Genomic DNA, 19987 nt, shown 5'->3' with positions numbered 1-19987 from the left:
TAGCGGCAACCCGCGAATCAAGACCTGTGAATGAAAAATCGATGAAAATATCGAAACATCGATTTCAGCACTTAAGTGCGCCGTCTATAGGCGATACTTATTTGGCGCGACATTTAAATAAATGACTCGTATAGTTGGTAATGCTCTTTATGTATATTTATTAATGTAAAGAACTACTATTTGCTATTGCTTGTCGCTAAATGTTACTGATCAAATATATCAACACTACATAAACAGAATTGAAATGTGCTTCTAACATTCCGTTGGGCTGTTTTGCTCCTTTTCATCGGTTGGTTGCTTATAAGCTTTTGTGATTAATGTCGGGACCTTAGCCAGATACTCCATGAGGGTCATTTCGTCTTTCAAAGTGTTCAGATACATGCGTTGAATGTTTCTGATAACCGGATCGAGTATTTTAGCTACCTCACTAGTACTGTCACTTAGATTGACGAGTTCTAGATCGTCTGGCGTTGGGATACTTAATGGGGGACTCCCAGCTGTGGGAACCACTGTTTTCTCAGTTATCGTATCGGACGTAGTTTTTCTGCTCTTTTTCGGCTTGCCACTGGAGGTTTTCTCTTCGGGTGGTACTTCCTCCCTTTTATTCTTCACTTCAAGTGTAAACGCGTTCAAGGCCTCTTGGACTTCAATTTGAGACCGAACTGCTGCTCTGAGATCGTCTCCGCTTTTCGCACTGATCACTGTTGCTCCGGACGGTTTCGACGGTTTGGAGTCGTTGGAGGAGGAGCACTTACTGCAAGGAGCGAACTTCAGGAATCGTTCGCCAACAGCCTGGCAATGAGCCTTGGCCGCTTTAAGGTGGTCAAATGAGTCTTTCTTTTGCTTCTGGTGGCTTAGCCGAAGTGGAGTTTCCTTCACATTACCACCCTCCCCCTCACCGTGCTCACTTTTACTAGATGGGTACGCTTCAAAGGACAGATTCCTATAGAGGAGGAGGTCCCCACAGCCTTTTTCAATGGCTGCCTTCTGCTTCTTGCTATCATTAGGGAAATATACTGGACGAATTGGCTGTTTCGGTGTGCAAACTGGACTGGGTTGCCTCTCCACCTTCAATTTCGACTGCTGTTGACACTTCGGGTGAATAGGGTATTAAAAATTAAAAATAAAATACGCCAGAAGTGCTTACCTGCTGATTTTGGGTCTGTTGATAATTACCATTGGAAGACTTTTTGGCAAACGAGTTTTGAGCACGATGAAAGTGCTGTTCATGGTTAACAGGGGACTCACGATCTTTGCACGAATGTTTTTTATGATCGCAATGATGGTCTTGTCTTCTCTGGTGTTTATTTGTTGTACAATGATGTTTGCAGGACTTAGGCACATTTTCTGTAGATTTAATTTTCTCCTTACGCGAACGGCATTCTAGGTCCCTGAATTTAAGCTGCTTATGAGCGTTAAGTGGCTGCGTTAAAGGCATTGCAACTATCAAATTAGACCTTTTAATTCAAAAGACTCACTGGTGGATTTGGCGCCCCAGGTTCCTTTAGTTGTTTACAACATTTGTTGTTTTTCTCCATAGTCAAGGATTAGGGTAAATGGACCAGGTTTACGAAAGTTATATTTTATATTGTCATGTATAACCCCGAGTACTAGACCAAGACTAAGCTTAACGCTACGAGCTGAAACCATTTTGAACTACTGGATAAATAGTTTTTATTTCGCATAGGTGATGCATATACATTCCCCTTCAGTCCAAGAGTAGGGGCAAGATTCATTCCTATTACAGAGTAATTGTTTCCATATATTGTTCGAAGGATCTGGTGATTACTGTGTGATCGGGGGCCAGGTGGGTATCCGCCATCACAGCCAGTCTATAGTTGTCCCCGAAGCGATGAAGATTTAGGGAAAGGCAGGTCTTCGATTGTGGTGGCCGGAAGAGTAGAACATCCTGGACTTTCTGACCCCAGACCGCTTGAAACTCAGCAGTGGCTCCGTAGATTTCCGTGATTGTGATGGGAAAGTTGTATGAGAAAAAGTTAATGAATATTTTGGTGATAACATGAGGCAAAAGGGATGTGAGAAGGCTGTACTTTGTCTGTCCAATAGAAGCTAAATAAATAATGATCTGTTGCTTTCTGATTCGTTCAACAATCTGATGGAGTTCTTTGGTGTGATTTGCGTCTGGTTGCCTTAGAGGCAGTTGCAGAAACACCACACCCCCGATATTTTCAGATTTATCCCCACTACGATCTGTGAAGTACCCCTTATCTATAGTCCTACAAGTGGTGTTCAAGTAATTAGGGACTTTGAAGTCCCCTGAGAAGGTATTAAAGTAATCGTGAACAGCCCCGGCCAAGCAAGTTAAGCTAAAGTCGGATTCTCGGAGATCACTGTTGAATTTACCCTGATTTCGGGTCCTCAGTTGGGCGCCATCTATTGATCGCCCAAAGGAGACTATTTTCCTGCCGGCATAGGACTTTTTATGCAAAATATTTAACTCCTTAGTGGGCTGTTCGAAAAGCACTTCGTAAATATTTCGTGGGGCCTGAAGAAGCTCCCAGATAATTTTGAAGAACTCCAATTGGGCGTAAAGTAGAAGGGGTACGTACAAGTGGAGTCTGGCGCAATAGGTTGAAGTATACGAAGTTTTGCCTTTGATCAAAACATCACCAAAAGCCAAAAACTCACAGTAAATGTGGTAGGGTAAGAGCAAAACGTGATTCAGATTTAGTCGCCAAAGGAAACGAGTACCGACCTTGGCCAAATTAGTTGGCTGCAAGCTCTTATAAACCGCATTTCTGGCCACATACCAATTCAGATTTCTTTGGTCTAACTCCCTATGCAGAAGCAATCGCATAGTTTGAAAACGACCCACTTCATTTCGATAGCTGAGTGAACGCCTTTTTAGTTTCTTGAGCATAGTTCGACTTCTCATATAGCCTAAGATGACATTTACCAGCACAATTACGACCAAGGAAGCCAACTGGCTTAGGTTTCCCACCTGACTACTGGACGTAGAGCCATCGGGAGTTTCGAGAGATTCAAATTCGTAGATGAACTTTTGCCAACGGCAGATGACAAGATGGATTATGTGATTGATGAGTCTGCTGATGTGTTCCGGCTTTCGCACAAAGCGGGAGAGTTTTGGACTCGAGCTGTCCCCCAATCCATCGCTAAGAGTCATCACGGTTTTCTTATGTGGATCCTGCAGCAGGAGCATCTCACTCACATGCAGGTCCTCCTCCTCGGCAATTATCAGGTGGTGTAGCTTAATGAGTATGTAGTAGGGATGAGTGCTATCCGAGTTGGGGATCACAATCACCTGCCACTGGGGAAGATCTGATGGGATGTACTTCGTGGCCAGCTCGCTGACATACTCCTGAATATTCGATTCACTAACTGGACGACCTCGGTACTTGTGGGTGCTGAGCAGTACGTGGTTGTTGATGTTGAAGCCACTGCAAGAAGAGAATTGTCATTTGAATCTATCATGGTTGTGTACTGTGGCGCACCCACCTGCTATCATTCACCCACGCATAGTGCCCCCAACAGGTGACGAGTTTTTGACGCAGCTTGGGGAACCTGAGCATCCCAGTCTTGTCCCTCAGATCAGTCAGATGCTGGGCATAGGCCATCCGTATCCTGTCGAAGTCACAGTTGCCCTCCACTTGCAGCAGGAAGTGAAATACGCCCGCATTCTTCGGCGTGTCGATTAGAGTCCGGATCTTCTTGGACTTTGAGATGGTCAGGTTCGGGTACTTGATGCTCAGCACATAGTTGGAGAGTTCGTTGCCGAAGTGGGCACCTGAGAATATGGATTGGGATTAAAAGCGTCGAAATTAACTAGCCATCTTGCCACCTCTGATGTTGTATTCAAATCTGCGATTAAAGTCATAACATAAAAGAAGGCAATAACGTACAAGTAATGATAATATGTTTAAACAATGAGTAGCAACTAGATTCCCTCACACATGATACCCTATATTGGGAAAGTTAGCAACGAAGAACAATACTCTGTGATTAAATCAATTGAATTGAATGGATTGCGCGGGGGCCAGATTGTGTCAGCTCCTACGCCAATAATCCTAATCAAGCGCAAGAGTTTCCTATACAACATCATCCCCGACGATTAGCGGGTATCAAGCAGCGAAGACTGGTCTTATCAATGGTGAAATTTTTATGAGTAATTCAGTTGGTCAAGGTTCGCTCGGTCGCTTGTCTGGGTTCCGCAAAGGTGCAACAGGTAATCTGTATTATTTATAAACAAAAACCTTATCTACACCACTTTCTCTACGACTCTCTCGCTTTCCTTCTCCGCTCTTCTCTCTCTCTCTCTCTCAGTGTCCTCTATCTCTTGGGTTTGGCCTGGGCTTCCGCCAGCGGATGATCCTTTGGCTGGCTGAGAATCCCGTCGGTTAATCAACCCATGGGTCGTTTATTTATATGGCCGGCCCCTTTTGAAGTTATTGATTTGTGCGGCTTATCAGTGGGGCAGCGCGTGTCGCGGATCGCCGATCATCGATCATTGATCATCGATCACTGCAGGGGATGTATGTCGAGCACTTACACAGGAATGATAACAGCAGCAAAGGCACTAGCATCAGAGCAACCACAAAGCAGAACAGGGTCTTCAGCAGCGATTTCAGTTCCTGCCAGAAACTGGGAGGTACGAGTATATTGTTAGGAGCTTTCGTAATTCAGCCAATCATTCCAGATCTGCCTGTCCCACCTTTCCATTTTGCCGATTAAAAGTTGGCAGCAACCGCCTTCTAAGCAATCTGTATTTTAGCTGCACTATAGTATGTACACCTCCGATTCTTCGATCTGTCCAGCAGTTTTTTCCAGCAGCTCCCACGTTCGAGTCTCCCAAAGTTTCGAATACAACTGATCATTGGGGACGAAGCCCCGCGTGAGATTCGTTTTATTGAGCGGCTTATCAGCAAATTGGAGGCACTCGCTCTTTCACTTGCACTGCAATGCAAAATTGAAGCGTAATCAATTTCGTTATCAGAATGTTTATGTTTGAGGATTTCGAATCAGAGCGGGAGTTATTTTCTATGTTTAATTGAGTTTTATAATAATTTTAGCAGGTGAGAATAGGGATTTTATATGAGGTTATACATGTTTTTGAAGCAATTACGCAATTATGTACAAATAAAAATTTGTAAAAGTTTATATAAATTTGAAATCAAACCTAATGATATCTAAAATTTGGGCGTACTTTAGAATATATATCCCACCCAAAACTAAAATCATTTTAGGTTAAAACATTGAGGAGTATATAATTTTTTTGGAAAGATTGGTTTTAAAATTAAATAATATTAAATGCCTTAATAATAAAATGATTGTTTATAACTTTTCGTATATGATTTCGTGTGGGTATTGGTAGCTCTCTGAGCTGGTTCCGCGAACTTTCGTCGCCTCTGCAAAGGATGACTCTTTCTCTCCCTCTCTCTCTTTCTCTGCCCTTAGTTTCTCTCCTTTCTCAGATTCCATTTGGGGCTTTGGAGCTCAGTCGTTTGCTGGCTTTCAACGCTGTCGGTTCGTTGGTTTTCCGGACTTTCCCGCTCTCGTTCCTGTGTTGGTGTCGCGTTGTTTCGACGTTCGTTCTGCTGCTTTGCATTCACACGCCCCCCGACCAGCCACGCCCCCTCCCAGCCGCCCCAATAATATCTCCGCCGTGCGAATGTGTGAGTGTTTTAGCAAATGTTGAAAGGCAGTGGTGGCAGCATGGCCCAAATGGCGGGGCGAGGGGCAAGGGGCGCGGTAGTTGGCAAATGAAAAGCCCGTGGAAAGCCGTGCATACTGAGTAATGATTTTCGTGCGAGTGTCTGAAAATGAAAATTGTTTTGCTGCGCGAGTTAAATAAAAACGACAAAGAGTATAATACAGCTCAAAAAATAAAGAAAAGCTGAAATTTTGCAGAGAAACGAAACCTGGAAATCACAAATAAAATGGCAGCTTCCCGTTTCATACACACACAGTCGAAAGGAAAACTGAAAGCTGATTTTGGCCCATGAATGAACTGATATTAGGTTTGGCAGAAGGGGAAGACCATCATCACCACCCCCGCCACCCACTCATACAAACACCATCACACACAGATGTGCACACATAAGAACACAAGCAATTTTCAAAAGATTTTGCTGGCCAAAAAATAAAGGAAGCAGAAACGTGCCGCGCATTCGGAGGAGAAAAAGTATAAAAATACATACAGCTGCGAAATAAATAGGTGGGTCAAGTGTAAATTTATTTAACTAGTTGTATACACGAACACTCCACCCCCTCCCCGTCAGCCCCCCAAATAGGCCACCCAACTCCCACACAAAAATCGTAGCATGCTTTCCAGCGTTTGCCCTTCGCTTGCCCACAAAAAATATATCTCTCTTCGAGTGTGTGTGTGTGTGTGTGTGTGTACGTGTGATGTAGTTGCCTCCTTCCTGCTGTTGTTGCTGGCGCTGCTGCTTGTACATAAAAATAAATTATGGCCATGCCCCTAAAAATAGCAGCAGGAATTACAAGGAGCAAGGATCGCTGGGCTCCTGCAGCAGCATAAATCATTATGTAGCCAAATGTCAATATAACACTTTAGGCCGCACACACACACACATACACATACAGCCGCAGAGAAAGGATACTATGAGAGCGGACTATCCGAGGCTGTGTATGTGTGCGAGCTAGTCTGCGTGTGTTGGTGCAAGGTTCACCATCTGAATTGGTTCAATTGAACCAAGTTCACTGCTAAATAGAAAAAGGCATTCTATTTCATCGGGCTAAATTTGTACTTGGATACAAATTAGCTAACAACAATTTGGATTTAATCTGCAATGCATTAGTTCTTATTTTCAATCACAAATCTTTCTAATAAAGCACATTCATTAGTGTAGTCCTGCCCGTTTTATTTCATAATCTGCTTACGAATTATAATAGGAAATCATATGCCTTACTTGTATAATTGATACTCCAGTTCCTCGAGTAATAAACGCGAACTTTTATTAATAACTCTAATAGAAGGTAGTTTACCCAAATTAGACTATTAGAAGGAAATTCCTATAATTAACCACAGCTAGTTATTATTCATTAGGTTCGACGAATCTTCAAGTTTGAGACTAAGCACACACCTATTATGCTATTGATACAATCGAATCACACTTAGTATACGGATACCACCTAAGTGATATAATTGATGTATGTAATATTTGATTACAAACTGATTATTTCATAGCAATCAAACCAGAAATCTATTATTTTCAGTTCTCAATACTGAGTGTTTTGAATCTCACACGTTCACACTCACACAAATGCACTGATTCACAGGAAGTGACAACAGGGAAAAGCCAGCAAGAAGAAGAGGAGCGACATGGGGAGGGGGAAGGGGGAAGGGGGAGAGGAAGAGGAAGAGGAAGCAGATAGGAAACTTTGTCTGTGAAAAACTCAGTCTGCAGCTATTTCACTTCCTTGAACTCCTGTGGCAGCCACAACAATAACTGCGGTGGCTCTCTCGCTTTTCCTCTCTTGCCTTCTCTCTGGCTGCTTTTCCATCTCGGCGCTCTCACTAGTTTTCCCTCCACGCAGGCGCTCTGTAGCAGCCTCAACTCGTCTTTCAGTTTTTCCGTGTTTTTGGCTTGGCTCATTTGTTTATTTTTAGTTCGCTGTCATAGAACCTCATCTTATCCCACCCACACATGTGCGTGTCTGTGTGCGTATGTGGCTGCGATTAAATGGCCGTTAGACGCTTTGGGCCTTATTAATATGCCGAGATATGTGCAAAAGTTCTTAGTTGGCCAAGTCTTCTAATGCTTTCCCTTCCAGTGCGCCCCCTTGACTTTTCCCCTGCTGGAAATTTTTAAAAATGAAACTGGTTCAAGGTCGGCGAAACGAGGTTGTTGCACCGACCGTTTACGGCCAAAAGGGAAAGGGCCACGGGATAATTAAATACAGACCATAAATCAGCCATTTGCAAGGCGGTCAATACATCGATGTGCCTCAAATATTTATGGCCAATGCTTAAGGCTAAAATGAGTTTAAATAAACTTAAATTGTACATTTAACAAATTTAGGTGGTCTAAAAAATAATCATGATAAAAAGGATGTCCCCATAGTAGTTTGATAAACTTCATACTTCTTAGTAATTTGAGAGGCTTTTGTCATTATCTAATTACACCGTACCCAATACCTTTTTTTATTACCATTATACCATCTGAAATTCGGCTTATCGAATGCAAACTGTAGTTGATAGCTAGCAGAGTCGGTCAGCATTGGGGTCAGTCCGCATTTAATAGCTGTGTTTACGCAGCGGAGAAAAGCGGCAAGGAAAATCCGAACAAAAGTGAAAACGGCGGGAGGGGAGGCTTGAAAGCCAGGGGAGGGAGTGGCAAGAGGGTGGGGCGGGGCTAGGGGACCCCTCGCGTGCTGCAACGTCCATGAAATGACGAGGCCTTCTTGCCTTTTTATGGAGCTCACGTGTCAGGGGACGCCCCGAAAGCCCAGGTAAAATGGCTTAGTGACGAAGTGGGATGGGGGGGTGTTCATTTCAGGAATCTCATAAACACATGATATGCTCAACAGACACCCACACTCAAACACACGCAAACACACACCCATACACACACACACACACACAAACAAATTTATATAAATGCTGTGGGGCGCAGATGGTTAAGTATCCCTGTAGGAGCTTACGTAATCCCGAAACGTGAGCCTTAATCACTTTCCACTAAGGTTTCGTGGACGAGGGGCAGGCGGGGGCACAGCTGAAGTGGAGTTTATGCAGGAGTTTCGCATGGAGGATCAGGAGTTGCCACGAAAACGAATCCCTTTTCAGGCGCTGAACACCTTCTAATCGAAAGTTGAGCTGAGCAGGACATGGTTCTGCATTAATTGAGTCAAATGTTTTGTTGAAGCACAAAGAACAGAAATAATTGAAGTGTTTCGTTAAGTGAATCAATTCAATTGAAATTGGTTAAGGTTAGTTTATTGAATATTAAACATCAATTGAATGCACCATTCGTTTGGTGGATTTTCTATTTTTAACCTAATTGAATAAGGAAACTCGGCTGAAAAATCCACTTCCTGAATACCCGCTCCGCTTCGCATTTGGAATTCCGAACACTGCCGACTGGCAAACATTTCATTTCTCCTGTGATTTGGCGTGCCATTACCGTTCGTCACGTGCTCGCACCACTGAACCACCCCACCACCAAGTCCACCCTAGTCCACCCACTTCCGTCCGTTCCACTCCACATACCAAAGTGGAATCCCTGGAGTCGGGACCCGCATCCAGGACTCGTTGTCCTTTTTGTGTGTGGCCTGCCAGCCTGGCGTTGCCTTAATTATCCTGGCATTGGTAATTATGCGACACAAAACAGAAGTGGGGCCATACATTAAACAGCAGTTTAAAGAGGCAGCGAGGAAATGGGAAAAGCAATGGGAAAAAATCAGCAAGTCACTTGGAAAAATATTTACTTCGTTTCTGGCAAATGAATCAGAAATGGACAACTTGGATACTCTATGACTTCAAAACACAGAACATAACTAATGCTAGATAATCTAGATCCTGTGATCATTCCAACATTTTGATATAATGAGCATAAGTATATTCCAAATTATTATACTGAAAGGTATGCCGCCTTTAATTGAAAAGTGCCGTAGGGTGTCGCGAACCGGAAACGGATGTCGGCAGGCGACAGGTGCCAGGTGCCAGGCACCTCAGCTCCCACCATTTCCCGCTTTTCCCAAGCCAACTCGCCTCGCCTGATGAAGTATTCATTTGTAATCGATAATTCCGCAAAAGAGCAAACATAGAGAAACATGCGGCGGCATAATAAGTAGGAAAAGGTCCCAGTTTTTCGTTTTTCCCTTAGTAGCCCCTGCATTTCCAGCCGCATTGAATGCCGCCACGAATCGAGGACGATAGTCAACTTGTCTGCACCAAAAAGCGGACGAGAAGGATGAACAAAAATTCCAATAATTCTAGCCAAAGTGTGCACGCAGTTCAAAGGTCCGAGGACTGTCCGACTTGTGCCCAATGCCATGTTTTATTGTTACAGATCAATTTGGCCGATAAGTTTTCCTGGAAGTCCTGGCGGAGTTTCATATACATACACACTTCGTTTATTACGCTACTAAAATTCTTTTCTGCTGAATATAGTTTGATATTTAAAAAGCTTTTGATGGCCCTCAAACGAAAGTCTTTTAATAAATATTTGTATTTTATTAATCTTGTGATTACTCTATAATATTATACAGAATCGTCAATAGTAACTAATATAAGCAGACATTTTGTAGATAAAAATCAGAGTTATGCTATCTTTTTATGTCATAAACTCCATCAAATTCTTTTAATTTGATAGATTGGAATTTATTCATTTTATTCCTGACCACAACGCAACCCAACCGCATTTCAACTGCTCTCCATGCATTGACAAATCATCATGGTAATCTATATTAAAGCCAAATTGCCGTACATCGGGCCCAAAGGACATCGGACGACCGAGCGAGCCCCATTAAAAATTCTATTAAAAGTTATTTACGGCAAGTTTGGTCCATTGAATGCCACCACGTTGCACACGGCCTGTCTGCCATTATGTGTCTTTGTGTTTGGGGAGGCACTCAACTCAAACAAAAAGCAACAAGAACCAAAAAGCATTGTCTATGCACGTTCATAAATAAGAAATGCAGTCGAGCCCACGTCGAGTGTCCAACCCTTGAAGCCCACCCCTAAATCGTTTCCATACAGCCCCTACTCGGCTCCGCTCAGGTCTCCACGCCAATTCCAATCCCCTTCATTGACAATAAATTTGCATACACAGCACTTGCACTTCCTGCAGACTTTGGCTCGAATGGGGGCGAAAGTGGGGCCCAACAGGAAGCCCAGTCAGTTTACATGCAGATCAGCATAATTGATTTCGGATGGAGCACTGGCAAAAACGGCCACTTCTAGTATAAGTGAGGAGCTTAAAGTAAAAGCCCATCTAGTTGCACAGGATTTGAGAGAATGGGGCTGTGAACTGGGGTAATTTAGCTTTGCATAGATTTAATATTTATTTATTAAACATAACCGATAGCACTTCAAAGTTATCCCATAAAAGCAATTTCACGCTTAAATGTGTTTTAAATCCAACCCGATTTTATTTCTAACTCAAAATGTATTAATTTATTATTTGTATTTCGACGAGAATGTGTTAAATCAATGTTTATTATTTGCAATTTGATTACGCTTGATAACAAGAGTGCAAATGTGTAATATACGAGTATGTGTAAAATACACATAATAAAAGTGTCTGATTAACTGGGTAAAGCTATCCAATTAATTTCTTTCTGTGTGTGAAATTATGCGTTTGGTTGTGCGACAAAAACTGGAAAAAGAGGGGCTGCAGGCGAAGAGTTTAATGCCTCTCCATCGATGGGCAAATTGCTTAAGATAGGGCATGTCCTCTGCGAGAGAGATGTGCCGACAAGGACTCTCATTAGGCCCTTCAGCAGCGTAGGGAGATTATGTGCACCGATAATAGACAGAGATAAGGGCGTGGATGGGGGCGTGGATGGGAATGGTTGGGGTGTTGGGTGGCCACGAGAGAGCGGGGAAGGCTCTCCAAGCGCAAACCCCAAACCGGAGGCTGAGGCCATTCGGGCCACTAAAACTGGAGCAAGGACAACCCGAACAGCGCCACCAACAAATACTTCACAAGCCCAGAGTGCGAGAAAGAGAAGGACAGGATATTTGGGCAGAAAGAGAGAGAACAAATTGTTACATTGCACTATGTATTGCCTGTCCTACTCACCAATGTGTAATGCTGTGTGAGTGCCGTTCTGACCCCCATCCTTGGCTCTTCCTGTCCAGCTGCACTTCTCGTGTCCTGCTGCGAGGAGTCCTTGCGCTGCTAAAACAACAGGCAAAACAGTGGGAACAGCAGCAGGACGTTGTCAGATGACAACAAGGAGCATAAGCTACCTTCAGCTGTGTCCTGATTATGACAGCTCAAGGAAAATGCGGCCGGACAGCTGAAAATTGTTGAAATTCTCCACGGAGTTCGGCTTTTGTGTGCTTGCACATTTGCACTTTTGCACATTTCCACATTCCGCATGTCTGTGTTAATTGCCAAAGTAATAGTCCGTGTGTGTGTGTGAGTGGCACAAAAAGTGCTCCGCAAAATTTCATTGCATACAGCCAAGGGCAAGGGAAAATCCAGGGTGTTGATGTCGAGATGGGAAAATTGAAAAGCGAGGAGATCGGGCAAAGGGGGCCACACAAAACCAATTCAATTTAATTTCCAGTTGGCAGCCACATCAACTGATACGTAGACTATCAAAGCTTCGCATCAGACGCAATTAAAAATAATAAATGCTGAAACTGTTCAGGTGCTCCAATGGGAATTTCTCTGATTAAGGGATGAGCGAAAATAGTTGCACCGGATTTTATGGAATGACAAGACATTCTTACAAAGAGAATTTTATGGAATTAGATGTGAATTACAAATGAGTATTAAAAAACAAGCTCTTTCATATATATTTGTTTTGTAATTTACAAGTCCTTTACCATTTACCCATATACCTATGCCTTGCTAAGCTTTTCCATTCACCTCAAGTGCAGAGACCCACCCATTCATTGCCGTCATCATGTGATTTACATTTGTTCCTCATTCATATCACACCATTAGGCTACCCTTCCGCTTCGCGTAAGCTCCTCATTTCTTTATTTTCCCATAAACAAATTTCCGCGGAAAGTTGTCGCCTGCCGCAGCCAGGGAAAGCGTATTCAGACTGGCAGCTCCCAGGGGGATTTCCCGCGGCGCGTTTTCACAGCGGCCCACATGGCGTATGAGTGACAGCCAGGCGATGGCGACGTCTAAGTCGTCGACGGCTCATATCAAATTACCGTTATGGTTATGCACAGGCGGTTGAAATGGTGGGGAGTGGGGGGAAGGGGGTGCCACATAGAGGGGCCGAGGGGACAGGACATCTAATGAGCGCCGAGGGCCAGCAGCTTGGCAGTTATCAATTTCAATAGCATAGCAAATGGAGCGAAGCGTTCAGACCTCATTTGGTTTCGTTTTGCCTCTCAACGCATGTGGATAAATAAAAAACAAGGGAGAACGCTATAGTGCTCGACTATCAGATACCCATTACCCAGCTGTTACGAGTGCGAGGGATTTTAGTGGCATAGTCTGCATGCTGCATGCTACTCTACGAGTAACGGGTAAAATAGTAAAATCAAAAAAATTTAACAGTGTGGCGTAGAAACTGTTTTGGCGGCTTGCGAGAGTTAGAGTGGAAATCTTCTGAAGCATGCCTGCGCGAAGCATGCGTCTCTGGAATCTGCGTGCTTCATCTTAACTTAAAAGCTTTAGTAGCTCCGGAGATCTTAACGTCCATACGGACACATGGGCGGACGAACGCACAGACGCATGGTCAGATCGCTTCGGCTAGTGGTCCTGATCAAGAATAATTGTTTCTACCTGTTACGTACTTTTCAACGTTTCTAGTATACCAGGTATAAAAAAGAAATGTGGAAATAATTACAAGCAATTTTTACGAGTGCTACGTATTTCTATGCTATGTTCAAGTACTAGTAAACAGTAATTCTTGGGTTGAACAATATTCTAAATATTTATAATAATATCGCATATAATAAAATAAAAAAAAATATAATATCTTTTCAGCTACCAAATAGTTAAGGGAGGAAAAGGGACAAGAGAGAGAGAGAGATAGAACGAGACGTGGGCGCAGTTTTTGAGAGTTGAGGGGCAACCATCGGTGATGTGGGACACATCCCGCCACGGGCAATGCAACAACCCCAACGTTATATACCGTCTGTATCTGATCTATATGGCACGGACGAGATAGAACTGCTGCTGGACGAGATTCGGGAGCTGGAGCTGGAGCCGGTCTGCTGTCAGCTGGACGATGAGCAGGACTTTGAAATAGCTGGCAGCAGGGCCGGCGAGCTCTCCCACTCGCACTCGCACTCGCTGTCCTTGGAATCCCCCCTCGGAACCTGCACCTCCTGGGACTCCCATGCCAACTACAAGCAGAGGGGCGGCCACACCCCCCTGCCCTGGGGCGTCGCCCTCCACTGTGATCCGCAACACTTGAAATCGCCTACAGGGATTGTGCGCATACTACTGGTGGTAAGTCGGGCGACCCATACCGCCCCTGGCCATAAATTCTGACCAGAAACCTACCTTCCACCTTACCATCTACCAGTTATCCTCGGCCGCCTGTCTGGCCTGCGAGTGCTCCGCGGGCACCGTGCAGGTGGGCCTCTTTCTACTGCCACTCATCGGACGCCTGAGGCTGATGGTCTTCTGCGCGCTCTTTTCGCTACTCATCACGTGTCTCATGCTCTTTCTGGATATATCGCATATAGCGCTCATGTTCCCATTCAACTGGACTAAAGTGGTGGGTAAATCATTCAATTAATAACGCAGTAATGGATATTCAAAGTGGATCTCTTTTCTGACAGAATACGTGGATGTACCTGAGTGTTGGTTTGATATTTATTTTGAGCTCCACGCTGCTTGTCCACATGGTGCTGTATGCCACTGAATACACATGGGTATCAAAGCACTCCAAGGACACGCTCCTGGCCACTGGGGTAAGTTCGAAACGTCCGTCTTGTTTGCCTAAATATTCCTAACCGCTTCCCAATAGATAATTGGCTATCTGTGCGCCCTGGAGGCATTTCTTCTGTCGGGCATCGCATCCTGGCCGTGGACTCAGTACCGTCAGGTGCCCGACGATGCCAGCGAATTGTTTATCGAGGACCGCGAGATGACGCCGATGAGTCCCATTAATTGTAGCACAGATCTGCAGGCGACGCCATATCATCACAATGGCAATGCGACCACGTCGGATCTGTATAACCAACAACAACAATCGTCCTATAATCAAAAGCCTTATATACCTGGTAAGGAGCATGGCAGCATCCATTTTGCGTCATGGGATGGTAACAGGTCTCCTCCTCCTTTCCAGCCAAACGACCCAATGAGCTCAACAATCAGCGTCCAGCATTGGGTCACACACAAACCGCACGGTCGAAACCCAATCAGCGCTATAGAGAGGGCTACCACTATCACACATCCCGCCAGAGTCCCACATTCGTGCTGGGCGATGATCAGGGTGCCGGTCCATCCACGTCCCGTTCCAATGATAACTCCAGTGCGTGATAGTTCTTAATGCCTCAGCCAGACGAAGGACAGGCGACCGAGGAAGGGGAATAGTTACAGAGATCTCTCAGCCATCAAATTCGGGAAAATCAATTGGAAGCATGTTGAAGCACTTTGGTCGATGTAGGAGGTGAACAAACACAACGGAAGCCACACAAAAGCAAAAGGAAAGACAAAATTGTTAATTAGTTTAAACCACAAGCGAAACTCGTCGGGATTAGAAGTTGAGACACCAACAGAGGAAATATTTAAGCAGCCGAGCAAAGCAAACAATAATAAATTTAATATATATTGTGTGTGTATGTGTACTACAAGCCGAGAGAGAAATTTAAAGAATTTAAGCCACAAGAAATTTGAAGCGCAGATCAACCTGATCTACGCCCATTTGGTTAGTTATACGAACACCAACACCCTTGAAATTGGACAACGTCGAGCTATAACTAAAAACGATATTAAATTGGTAACTATACGGTATCAAGGTAACGCGCGAAAATTGCAAGCAAAATTTAAGATTTGAAATGGAAGAGCATGGGCATAAAAATGGAAATGGAAATCAACTTGTTATAAACGTAGTTTTGCTTATTTTTTAATAAAAACAAATAATTCATGAAAACGAAATCAACCTCTTTCGAAATCCATTTTATTCTTTTCATCGATATAATGCAACAAGGGTACAGTTCAATTTAGATCTTCGAAAATGCATGCATCAAGCTCAAATTTACTTCAGCCCCAGATCCTTTTCAATCGTGTGCGAGCAGACGGCCATCATCTGATCCTTGACGCTGACGAAGTTGCGAATAGCAGCGGGCTTGGCCTCGGGCCAATCAGCCAGGTCGCGGTAGATGGGGCGACAGAACTTCATGCGGAAATTGGAGTTGGCGAATTCGAGGACCTCCTCCAGGCGCTTTATCAAGCGAGCTCGGATAACCAAGCGATTCAGGCGGAAGCGAACCTCGGCGTTCTTCGAATTCTTCAAGTTGTATGTGGATTCCAGTAGGTTAATCTTGCTTTCGGTCAAATCGACAATGTCCTTGCACTCAATCAGTTTGCCCAGGAAGTCAATGAGCTGATGGATGGAAATGGTCTTCTTGATTTCCGCACTGTCAGTCAATTCAGCCACGCTCTTGGAGCTCCAGAGACTGGCCAGTTCCTTGGTTACATTAGCGAGGGATTCGTCGAATTTCGGAATAACGGGTGGCATTCCCTCGGTTTTCAGCCACAAGTCCCAGTCGACAGCACTCAGTTTATCCTTCTTGTCCGTATCGATAAAGTAGTCATATAAAGCACTCTGGAAATCTTTCGTCTCAATCGACTTGTAGGCGTATTTTTTCAGGTAGTCCCTTAGGAAAGGCTCAAAAACGGTTGGTCCGCCAAACAAGTCCTCCAAGTAACGCAGGAACGTTGATCCCTTGATGTAAGGCACTGAAGAGAAGGCATCATCGGGTCCACAGTTGGATAGATCCACCACCAGCTTAGTCAGCTCGGGTGTCTTGTTGAGCTGAGTGCGGATGCACTCCTGCAGATCCGTGAGATTGCTGAGCATCTAAGTAAAGCGATAGAAATGGTTAAAGGCTCATGACTTAACTGCAACTCAAGTGATACACTTACTTTGAAGTCCAGCTCCTTGGCGCCCTGCATTCTTCCCACGATCTTGGACTCCACGAACACAGTGAAGCCCTCGTTCAACCAGAAATGCTCGAAGTTCTTGTTGGTCACCAGATTACCAGTCCAGCTGTGCGCGATCTCGTGAGCCACAACGTCGGCCAGAGACTTATCGCCGGCCAAAAGAGTTGGAGTCACGAAGGTGAGGCAAGGATTCTCCATACCACCATAGGGGAATGATGGGGGCATCACCAGGAGATCGTACTGCTTCCAGACATACGGTCCACACAACTCAGAGGCAGTCTTCAGCATGGTGGCTGTTTCGGAAAACTCCTCGGCGCAGGCATCTACGATGGCTTCCTCTGCCCAGACGCTGGAGTTCTCTCCCAGCGGACGGGAAACCAATTTTCCAATGGCAATGGCCACCAGATAAGCGGGAATGGGCACCTCCTGCTTGAACAGGGTCTTTCCCGCTTCCTTCTTATCGATAAGGGCGCTCATCAGAGCCGTCAGCTCAGTGGGATGCTCCACTGTGGCATCGTAGGTAAACTTAACAGCTGGGGTGTCCTGGCAGGGAATCACCGAGCGAGCGTGGATCGCCTGGCACTGGGAGAACATATAGGGATGCTCCTTGCCCAAAGTCTGGGCGGGATTCAGCCACTGCAATCCACTGGCGCTGCTTGAAGTCTCGTAATCGATGCGAACGTTAAGGCTAGAATGGAGTGTATGGAGATTATCAATGGCCATATAGATTAGATTATCTATCGTCGTGCTGTTACCTCCCCTTAGCCGTTCCAGATGGCAGCTCCAGCGTTAGCTTCTGGCCAATATCATCGACGGCATCGCTGATAAAGAAGTTGATCGGGAGCTCACTGCCTCCGGCCAGTAGCGTGGCATTGGTTACATTGATATCGCGCACATCCAGGAGCTAAATCGTATAAAAGTATGAAATGGTCAAATAATAAAGCAAAGTATTTATATGTATATTTATATTTATGAGCTCCTGTGAACATGCTATGCTGGATCCAGTGCGATCCCCCAAGTACTTACGATCTTATCCAGATTGGCAGTCAGCACCTTGAAGCGATGGAGCACGCTTCCTTGAATCTTGGTGGCTCCGAAGTCGACCTTCCAGTTGAGAGCACTGTGCTCCGTGGTGATCAAATCGGGCTGCGAGTAAGAACTGGGATCCACGACTCCTAAGCGACCCATGCTGCGTTTTTGGACCTGGTAAATCGGGAGTAGTTTGTGTGAAGTGCACAAGCCGCGGGTAGAGACTAAAAAAGAATAAGAAATATTTGTAAATTGTTAACTTTCTGCGATAGTGCTATCGTACGACAATATAAATGGGCACAGATAAGCCAAAAGCTGTGGTTAAGTTTTACCAGCTGCTGTTGGTGGTTTTAGACATTTACGTTCAGTGATGACCGCACTTTCCGTATAGTATATTTTTGTACGTACATATATTTAATTCGTAGGCGGCGTCTTTCGATATGGGTGCAAAATGAAGCAGATACAAATGAGATGAATAAATTGCAATTCACTGCCACACAGCCGGTAAACTGCAGGGTTGTCGAGGCTCGCAAGGTGTGAAATACAAAAATTTAATATTTATATTATTTATTTATGAAATTGGAAACCTTCTTCAAGTAGATCCCTTATTAATTTTTTCAATATCTGTTATTCTAATATAAATAGTTCAGTCTATAATAAGTAACCTGAAGTTTAACTGCCTGGCATCCCTTTTTGCAGCCTTGCCAGCCCCAAAAACTCAAGCTGTTCGATTAGCGAAGTCGGCCTGTTGATACCGTGTTATGAATAATATAATATTTTAAGACTTTATATAAAATAGAATACAGTAAAACTTTGATGAGCTTTTTTCATGTTTTGTATTTATCTTAATTACAATGACTTCCTAACAGCATATCAACGCAAAATGTAGTCCTTGGGATAATCCATAATGTTCGGAAAGTTCTCCAGCGTTTCCTTATCGATATGATCCAGTCGCTGGGGAATCGAGCGCGGTGTGCGGATCTGATTCGTAACATTCTGCAGGATCTCCTCGGGCACTTGATCGTCGGCGAACAAATGCAGTCTCTGCATGGTGTGCCTGCGCTGCAGATTTCCGCGCATCGAGTTGTACACGGCCTTCTTCATCACCATCGTGGGATCCTTCTCGTGCAGCTGCCACGCCAGGGTCCAAGAAGCGCCGCCTGGATATCCGGTGTGGTGGAAGTAAACCCTCTTGACCCACTCGTCTCCGGGCAAGGCGATTTCCCGCGTGTTGATGAGCACCACATGATCCCCGCAATCATCTGGAAAATTACATGGACGGTTTTATTGGATGGCCATTGGGGACAACTTGCTTAACCTAAAAGTAATGATCACTGGTCAAAAATAAGGTGTGGAATAACCGAATGCTCATTCAGCTGCGGTCCAATTAGTAGTTTTAGCAGAGGAAGTTAGTAACTTAGACGACTTTGCAAACCATTTTGGCAGTTTTTTACTAGTATGAAGAATGTTAAATAAATATATTTGTACTCTTCATTATTGGGCAATAGTAGTGAAGTTTTGTTCTCTGTCATTGCTGAATTAATACTACTACTTGAATCGCAGGCTGAACGGTCAAATAATTACCATTTTCGAATTTCTATTATTTGTTTTCATTTTTACTTGCGGCAGCAACAACAACTAAGGAAACACGCCGGTGATGTAATGACACCGAAATGCCCAAAAAAAGGGCTTAACTCAATCGATTTCGACACAGAAACGTAACCAAAACTGGGCCGACGGATAATACTTACTCATGGGGTGATAAATAGGCTTCTGCAGGCCCATTAAATGCGTTTTAACCAATTTTGCCGACTCGAATGGATTCTGCCAGGTGCAATCGTAGATGTGCCAAGTGCGCGCGAACGTTGCCCATTGCTGGATTGGCGGAAAAGTGAATGATTACCTATTGCACATTGGGGGTATTAAGCTTACGCACCTGCACACGCTTGGCAATGGACATTTTGTTTGATTTTTAATTGAACAAATTAACGTTGAAGAAAATAAATAATTTCTCAGCTGGCAGCCAGTGTGACCAACGCATAAAATCTGAAAATATCGTTCAGCGGAACGATACAAACTACTACATTACCAACACATTATGTTCTGATTGGGAATATCCGCGACTCGAACCACATGCAAGCAGTTTACGCATAGTGCAAAGCAGTGTCACGTTTCAACCATGCAAGCAGTGACTCTACGCATTT

At 44.4% G+C, this 19987-nt stretch overlaps 4 protein-coding genes across 7 annotated transcripts; 1 reads left to right on the top strand and 3 right to left on the bottom strand.

Moving 5' to 3' along the window:
* Positions 1-171: 171 nt before the first annotated feature.
* LOC122614921 lies at positions 172-1634 on the bottom strand. Of its 2 annotated transcripts, none has more exons than XM_043789669.1 (3): positions 1479-1634; positions 1148-1423; positions 172-1092 (listed from the first exon to the last, which is right to left on the bottom strand). In XM_043789669.1, the coding sequence occupies exons 1-3, from the start codon at positions 1536-1538 to the stop codon at positions 253-255; spliced, it is 1176 nt and encodes a 391-aa protein (XP_043645604.1). In that variant the 5' UTR covers positions 1539-1634; the 3' UTR covers positions 172-252. The 2 variants fall into 2 exon arrangements, with proteins under 2 accessions (XP_043645604.1, XP_043645605.1); XM_043789670.1 differs by having other exon boundaries at positions 1148-1402; positions 1479-1595.
* Positions 1635-1657: 23 nt separating this feature from the next.
* On the bottom strand, positions 1658-4827 carry LOC122614919. The gene is made up of 4 exons (XM_043789667.1): positions 4691-4827; positions 4529-4620; positions 3478-3766; positions 1658-3419 (listed from the first exon to the last, which is right to left on the bottom strand). The coding sequence occupies exons 1-4, from the start codon at positions 4696-4698 to the stop codon at positions 1742-1744; spliced, it is 2067 nt and encodes a 688-aa protein (XP_043645602.1). The 5' UTR covers positions 4699-4827; the 3' UTR covers positions 1658-1741.
* Positions 4828-5553: 726 nt separating this feature from the next.
* On the top strand, positions 5554-15654 carry LOC122614922. The gene is made up of 6 exons (XM_043789672.1): positions 5554-6193; positions 13623-14090; positions 14167-14361; positions 14426-14557; positions 14614-14869; positions 14935-15654. Exons 2-6 carry the CDS (start codon positions 13746-13748, stop codon positions 15126-15128), a joined length of 1122 nt encoding a protein of 373 aa, XP_043645607.1. The 5' UTR covers positions 5554-6193; positions 13623-13745; the 3' UTR covers positions 15129-15654.
* A 97-nt stretch (positions 15655-15751) lies between these two features.
* LOC122612645 (39S ribosomal protein L13, mitochondrial) lies at positions 15752-19861 on the bottom strand. Of its 3 annotated transcripts, XM_043786390.1 has the most exons (6): positions 19720-19861; positions 19535-19658; positions 17781-18007; positions 17510-17658; positions 16737-17442; positions 15752-16671 (listed from the first exon to the last, which is right to left on the bottom strand). In XM_043786390.1, exons 1-6 carry the CDS (start codon positions 19741-19743, stop codon positions 15847-15849), a joined length of 2055 nt encoding a protein of 684 aa, XP_043642325.1. In that variant the 5' UTR covers positions 19744-19861; the 3' UTR covers positions 15752-15846. The 3 variants fall into 3 exon arrangements, with proteins under 3 accessions (XP_043642325.1, XP_043642326.1, XP_043642328.1); XM_043786391.1 differs by lacking the exons at positions 19535-19658; positions 19720-19861 and adding an exon at positions 18192-18389; XM_043786393.1 differs by lacking the exons at positions 15752-16671; positions 16737-17442; positions 17510-17658; positions 17781-18007 and adding an exon at positions 18653-19045.
* Positions 19862-19987: the final 126 nt, after the last annotated feature.

The sequence above is a fragment of the Drosophila teissieri genome, chromosome 2R (genome assembly GCF_016746235.2).
Source record: "Drosophila teissieri strain GT53w chromosome 2R, Prin_Dtei_1.1, whole genome shotgun sequence".
Taxonomy (NCBI): Eukaryota; Metazoa; Arthropoda; class Insecta; order Diptera; family Drosophilidae; genus Drosophila; species Drosophila teissieri.
Note: the sequence above shows the minus strand (reverse complement) of the source record. Positions and strands in the feature narration are given on the sequence as shown.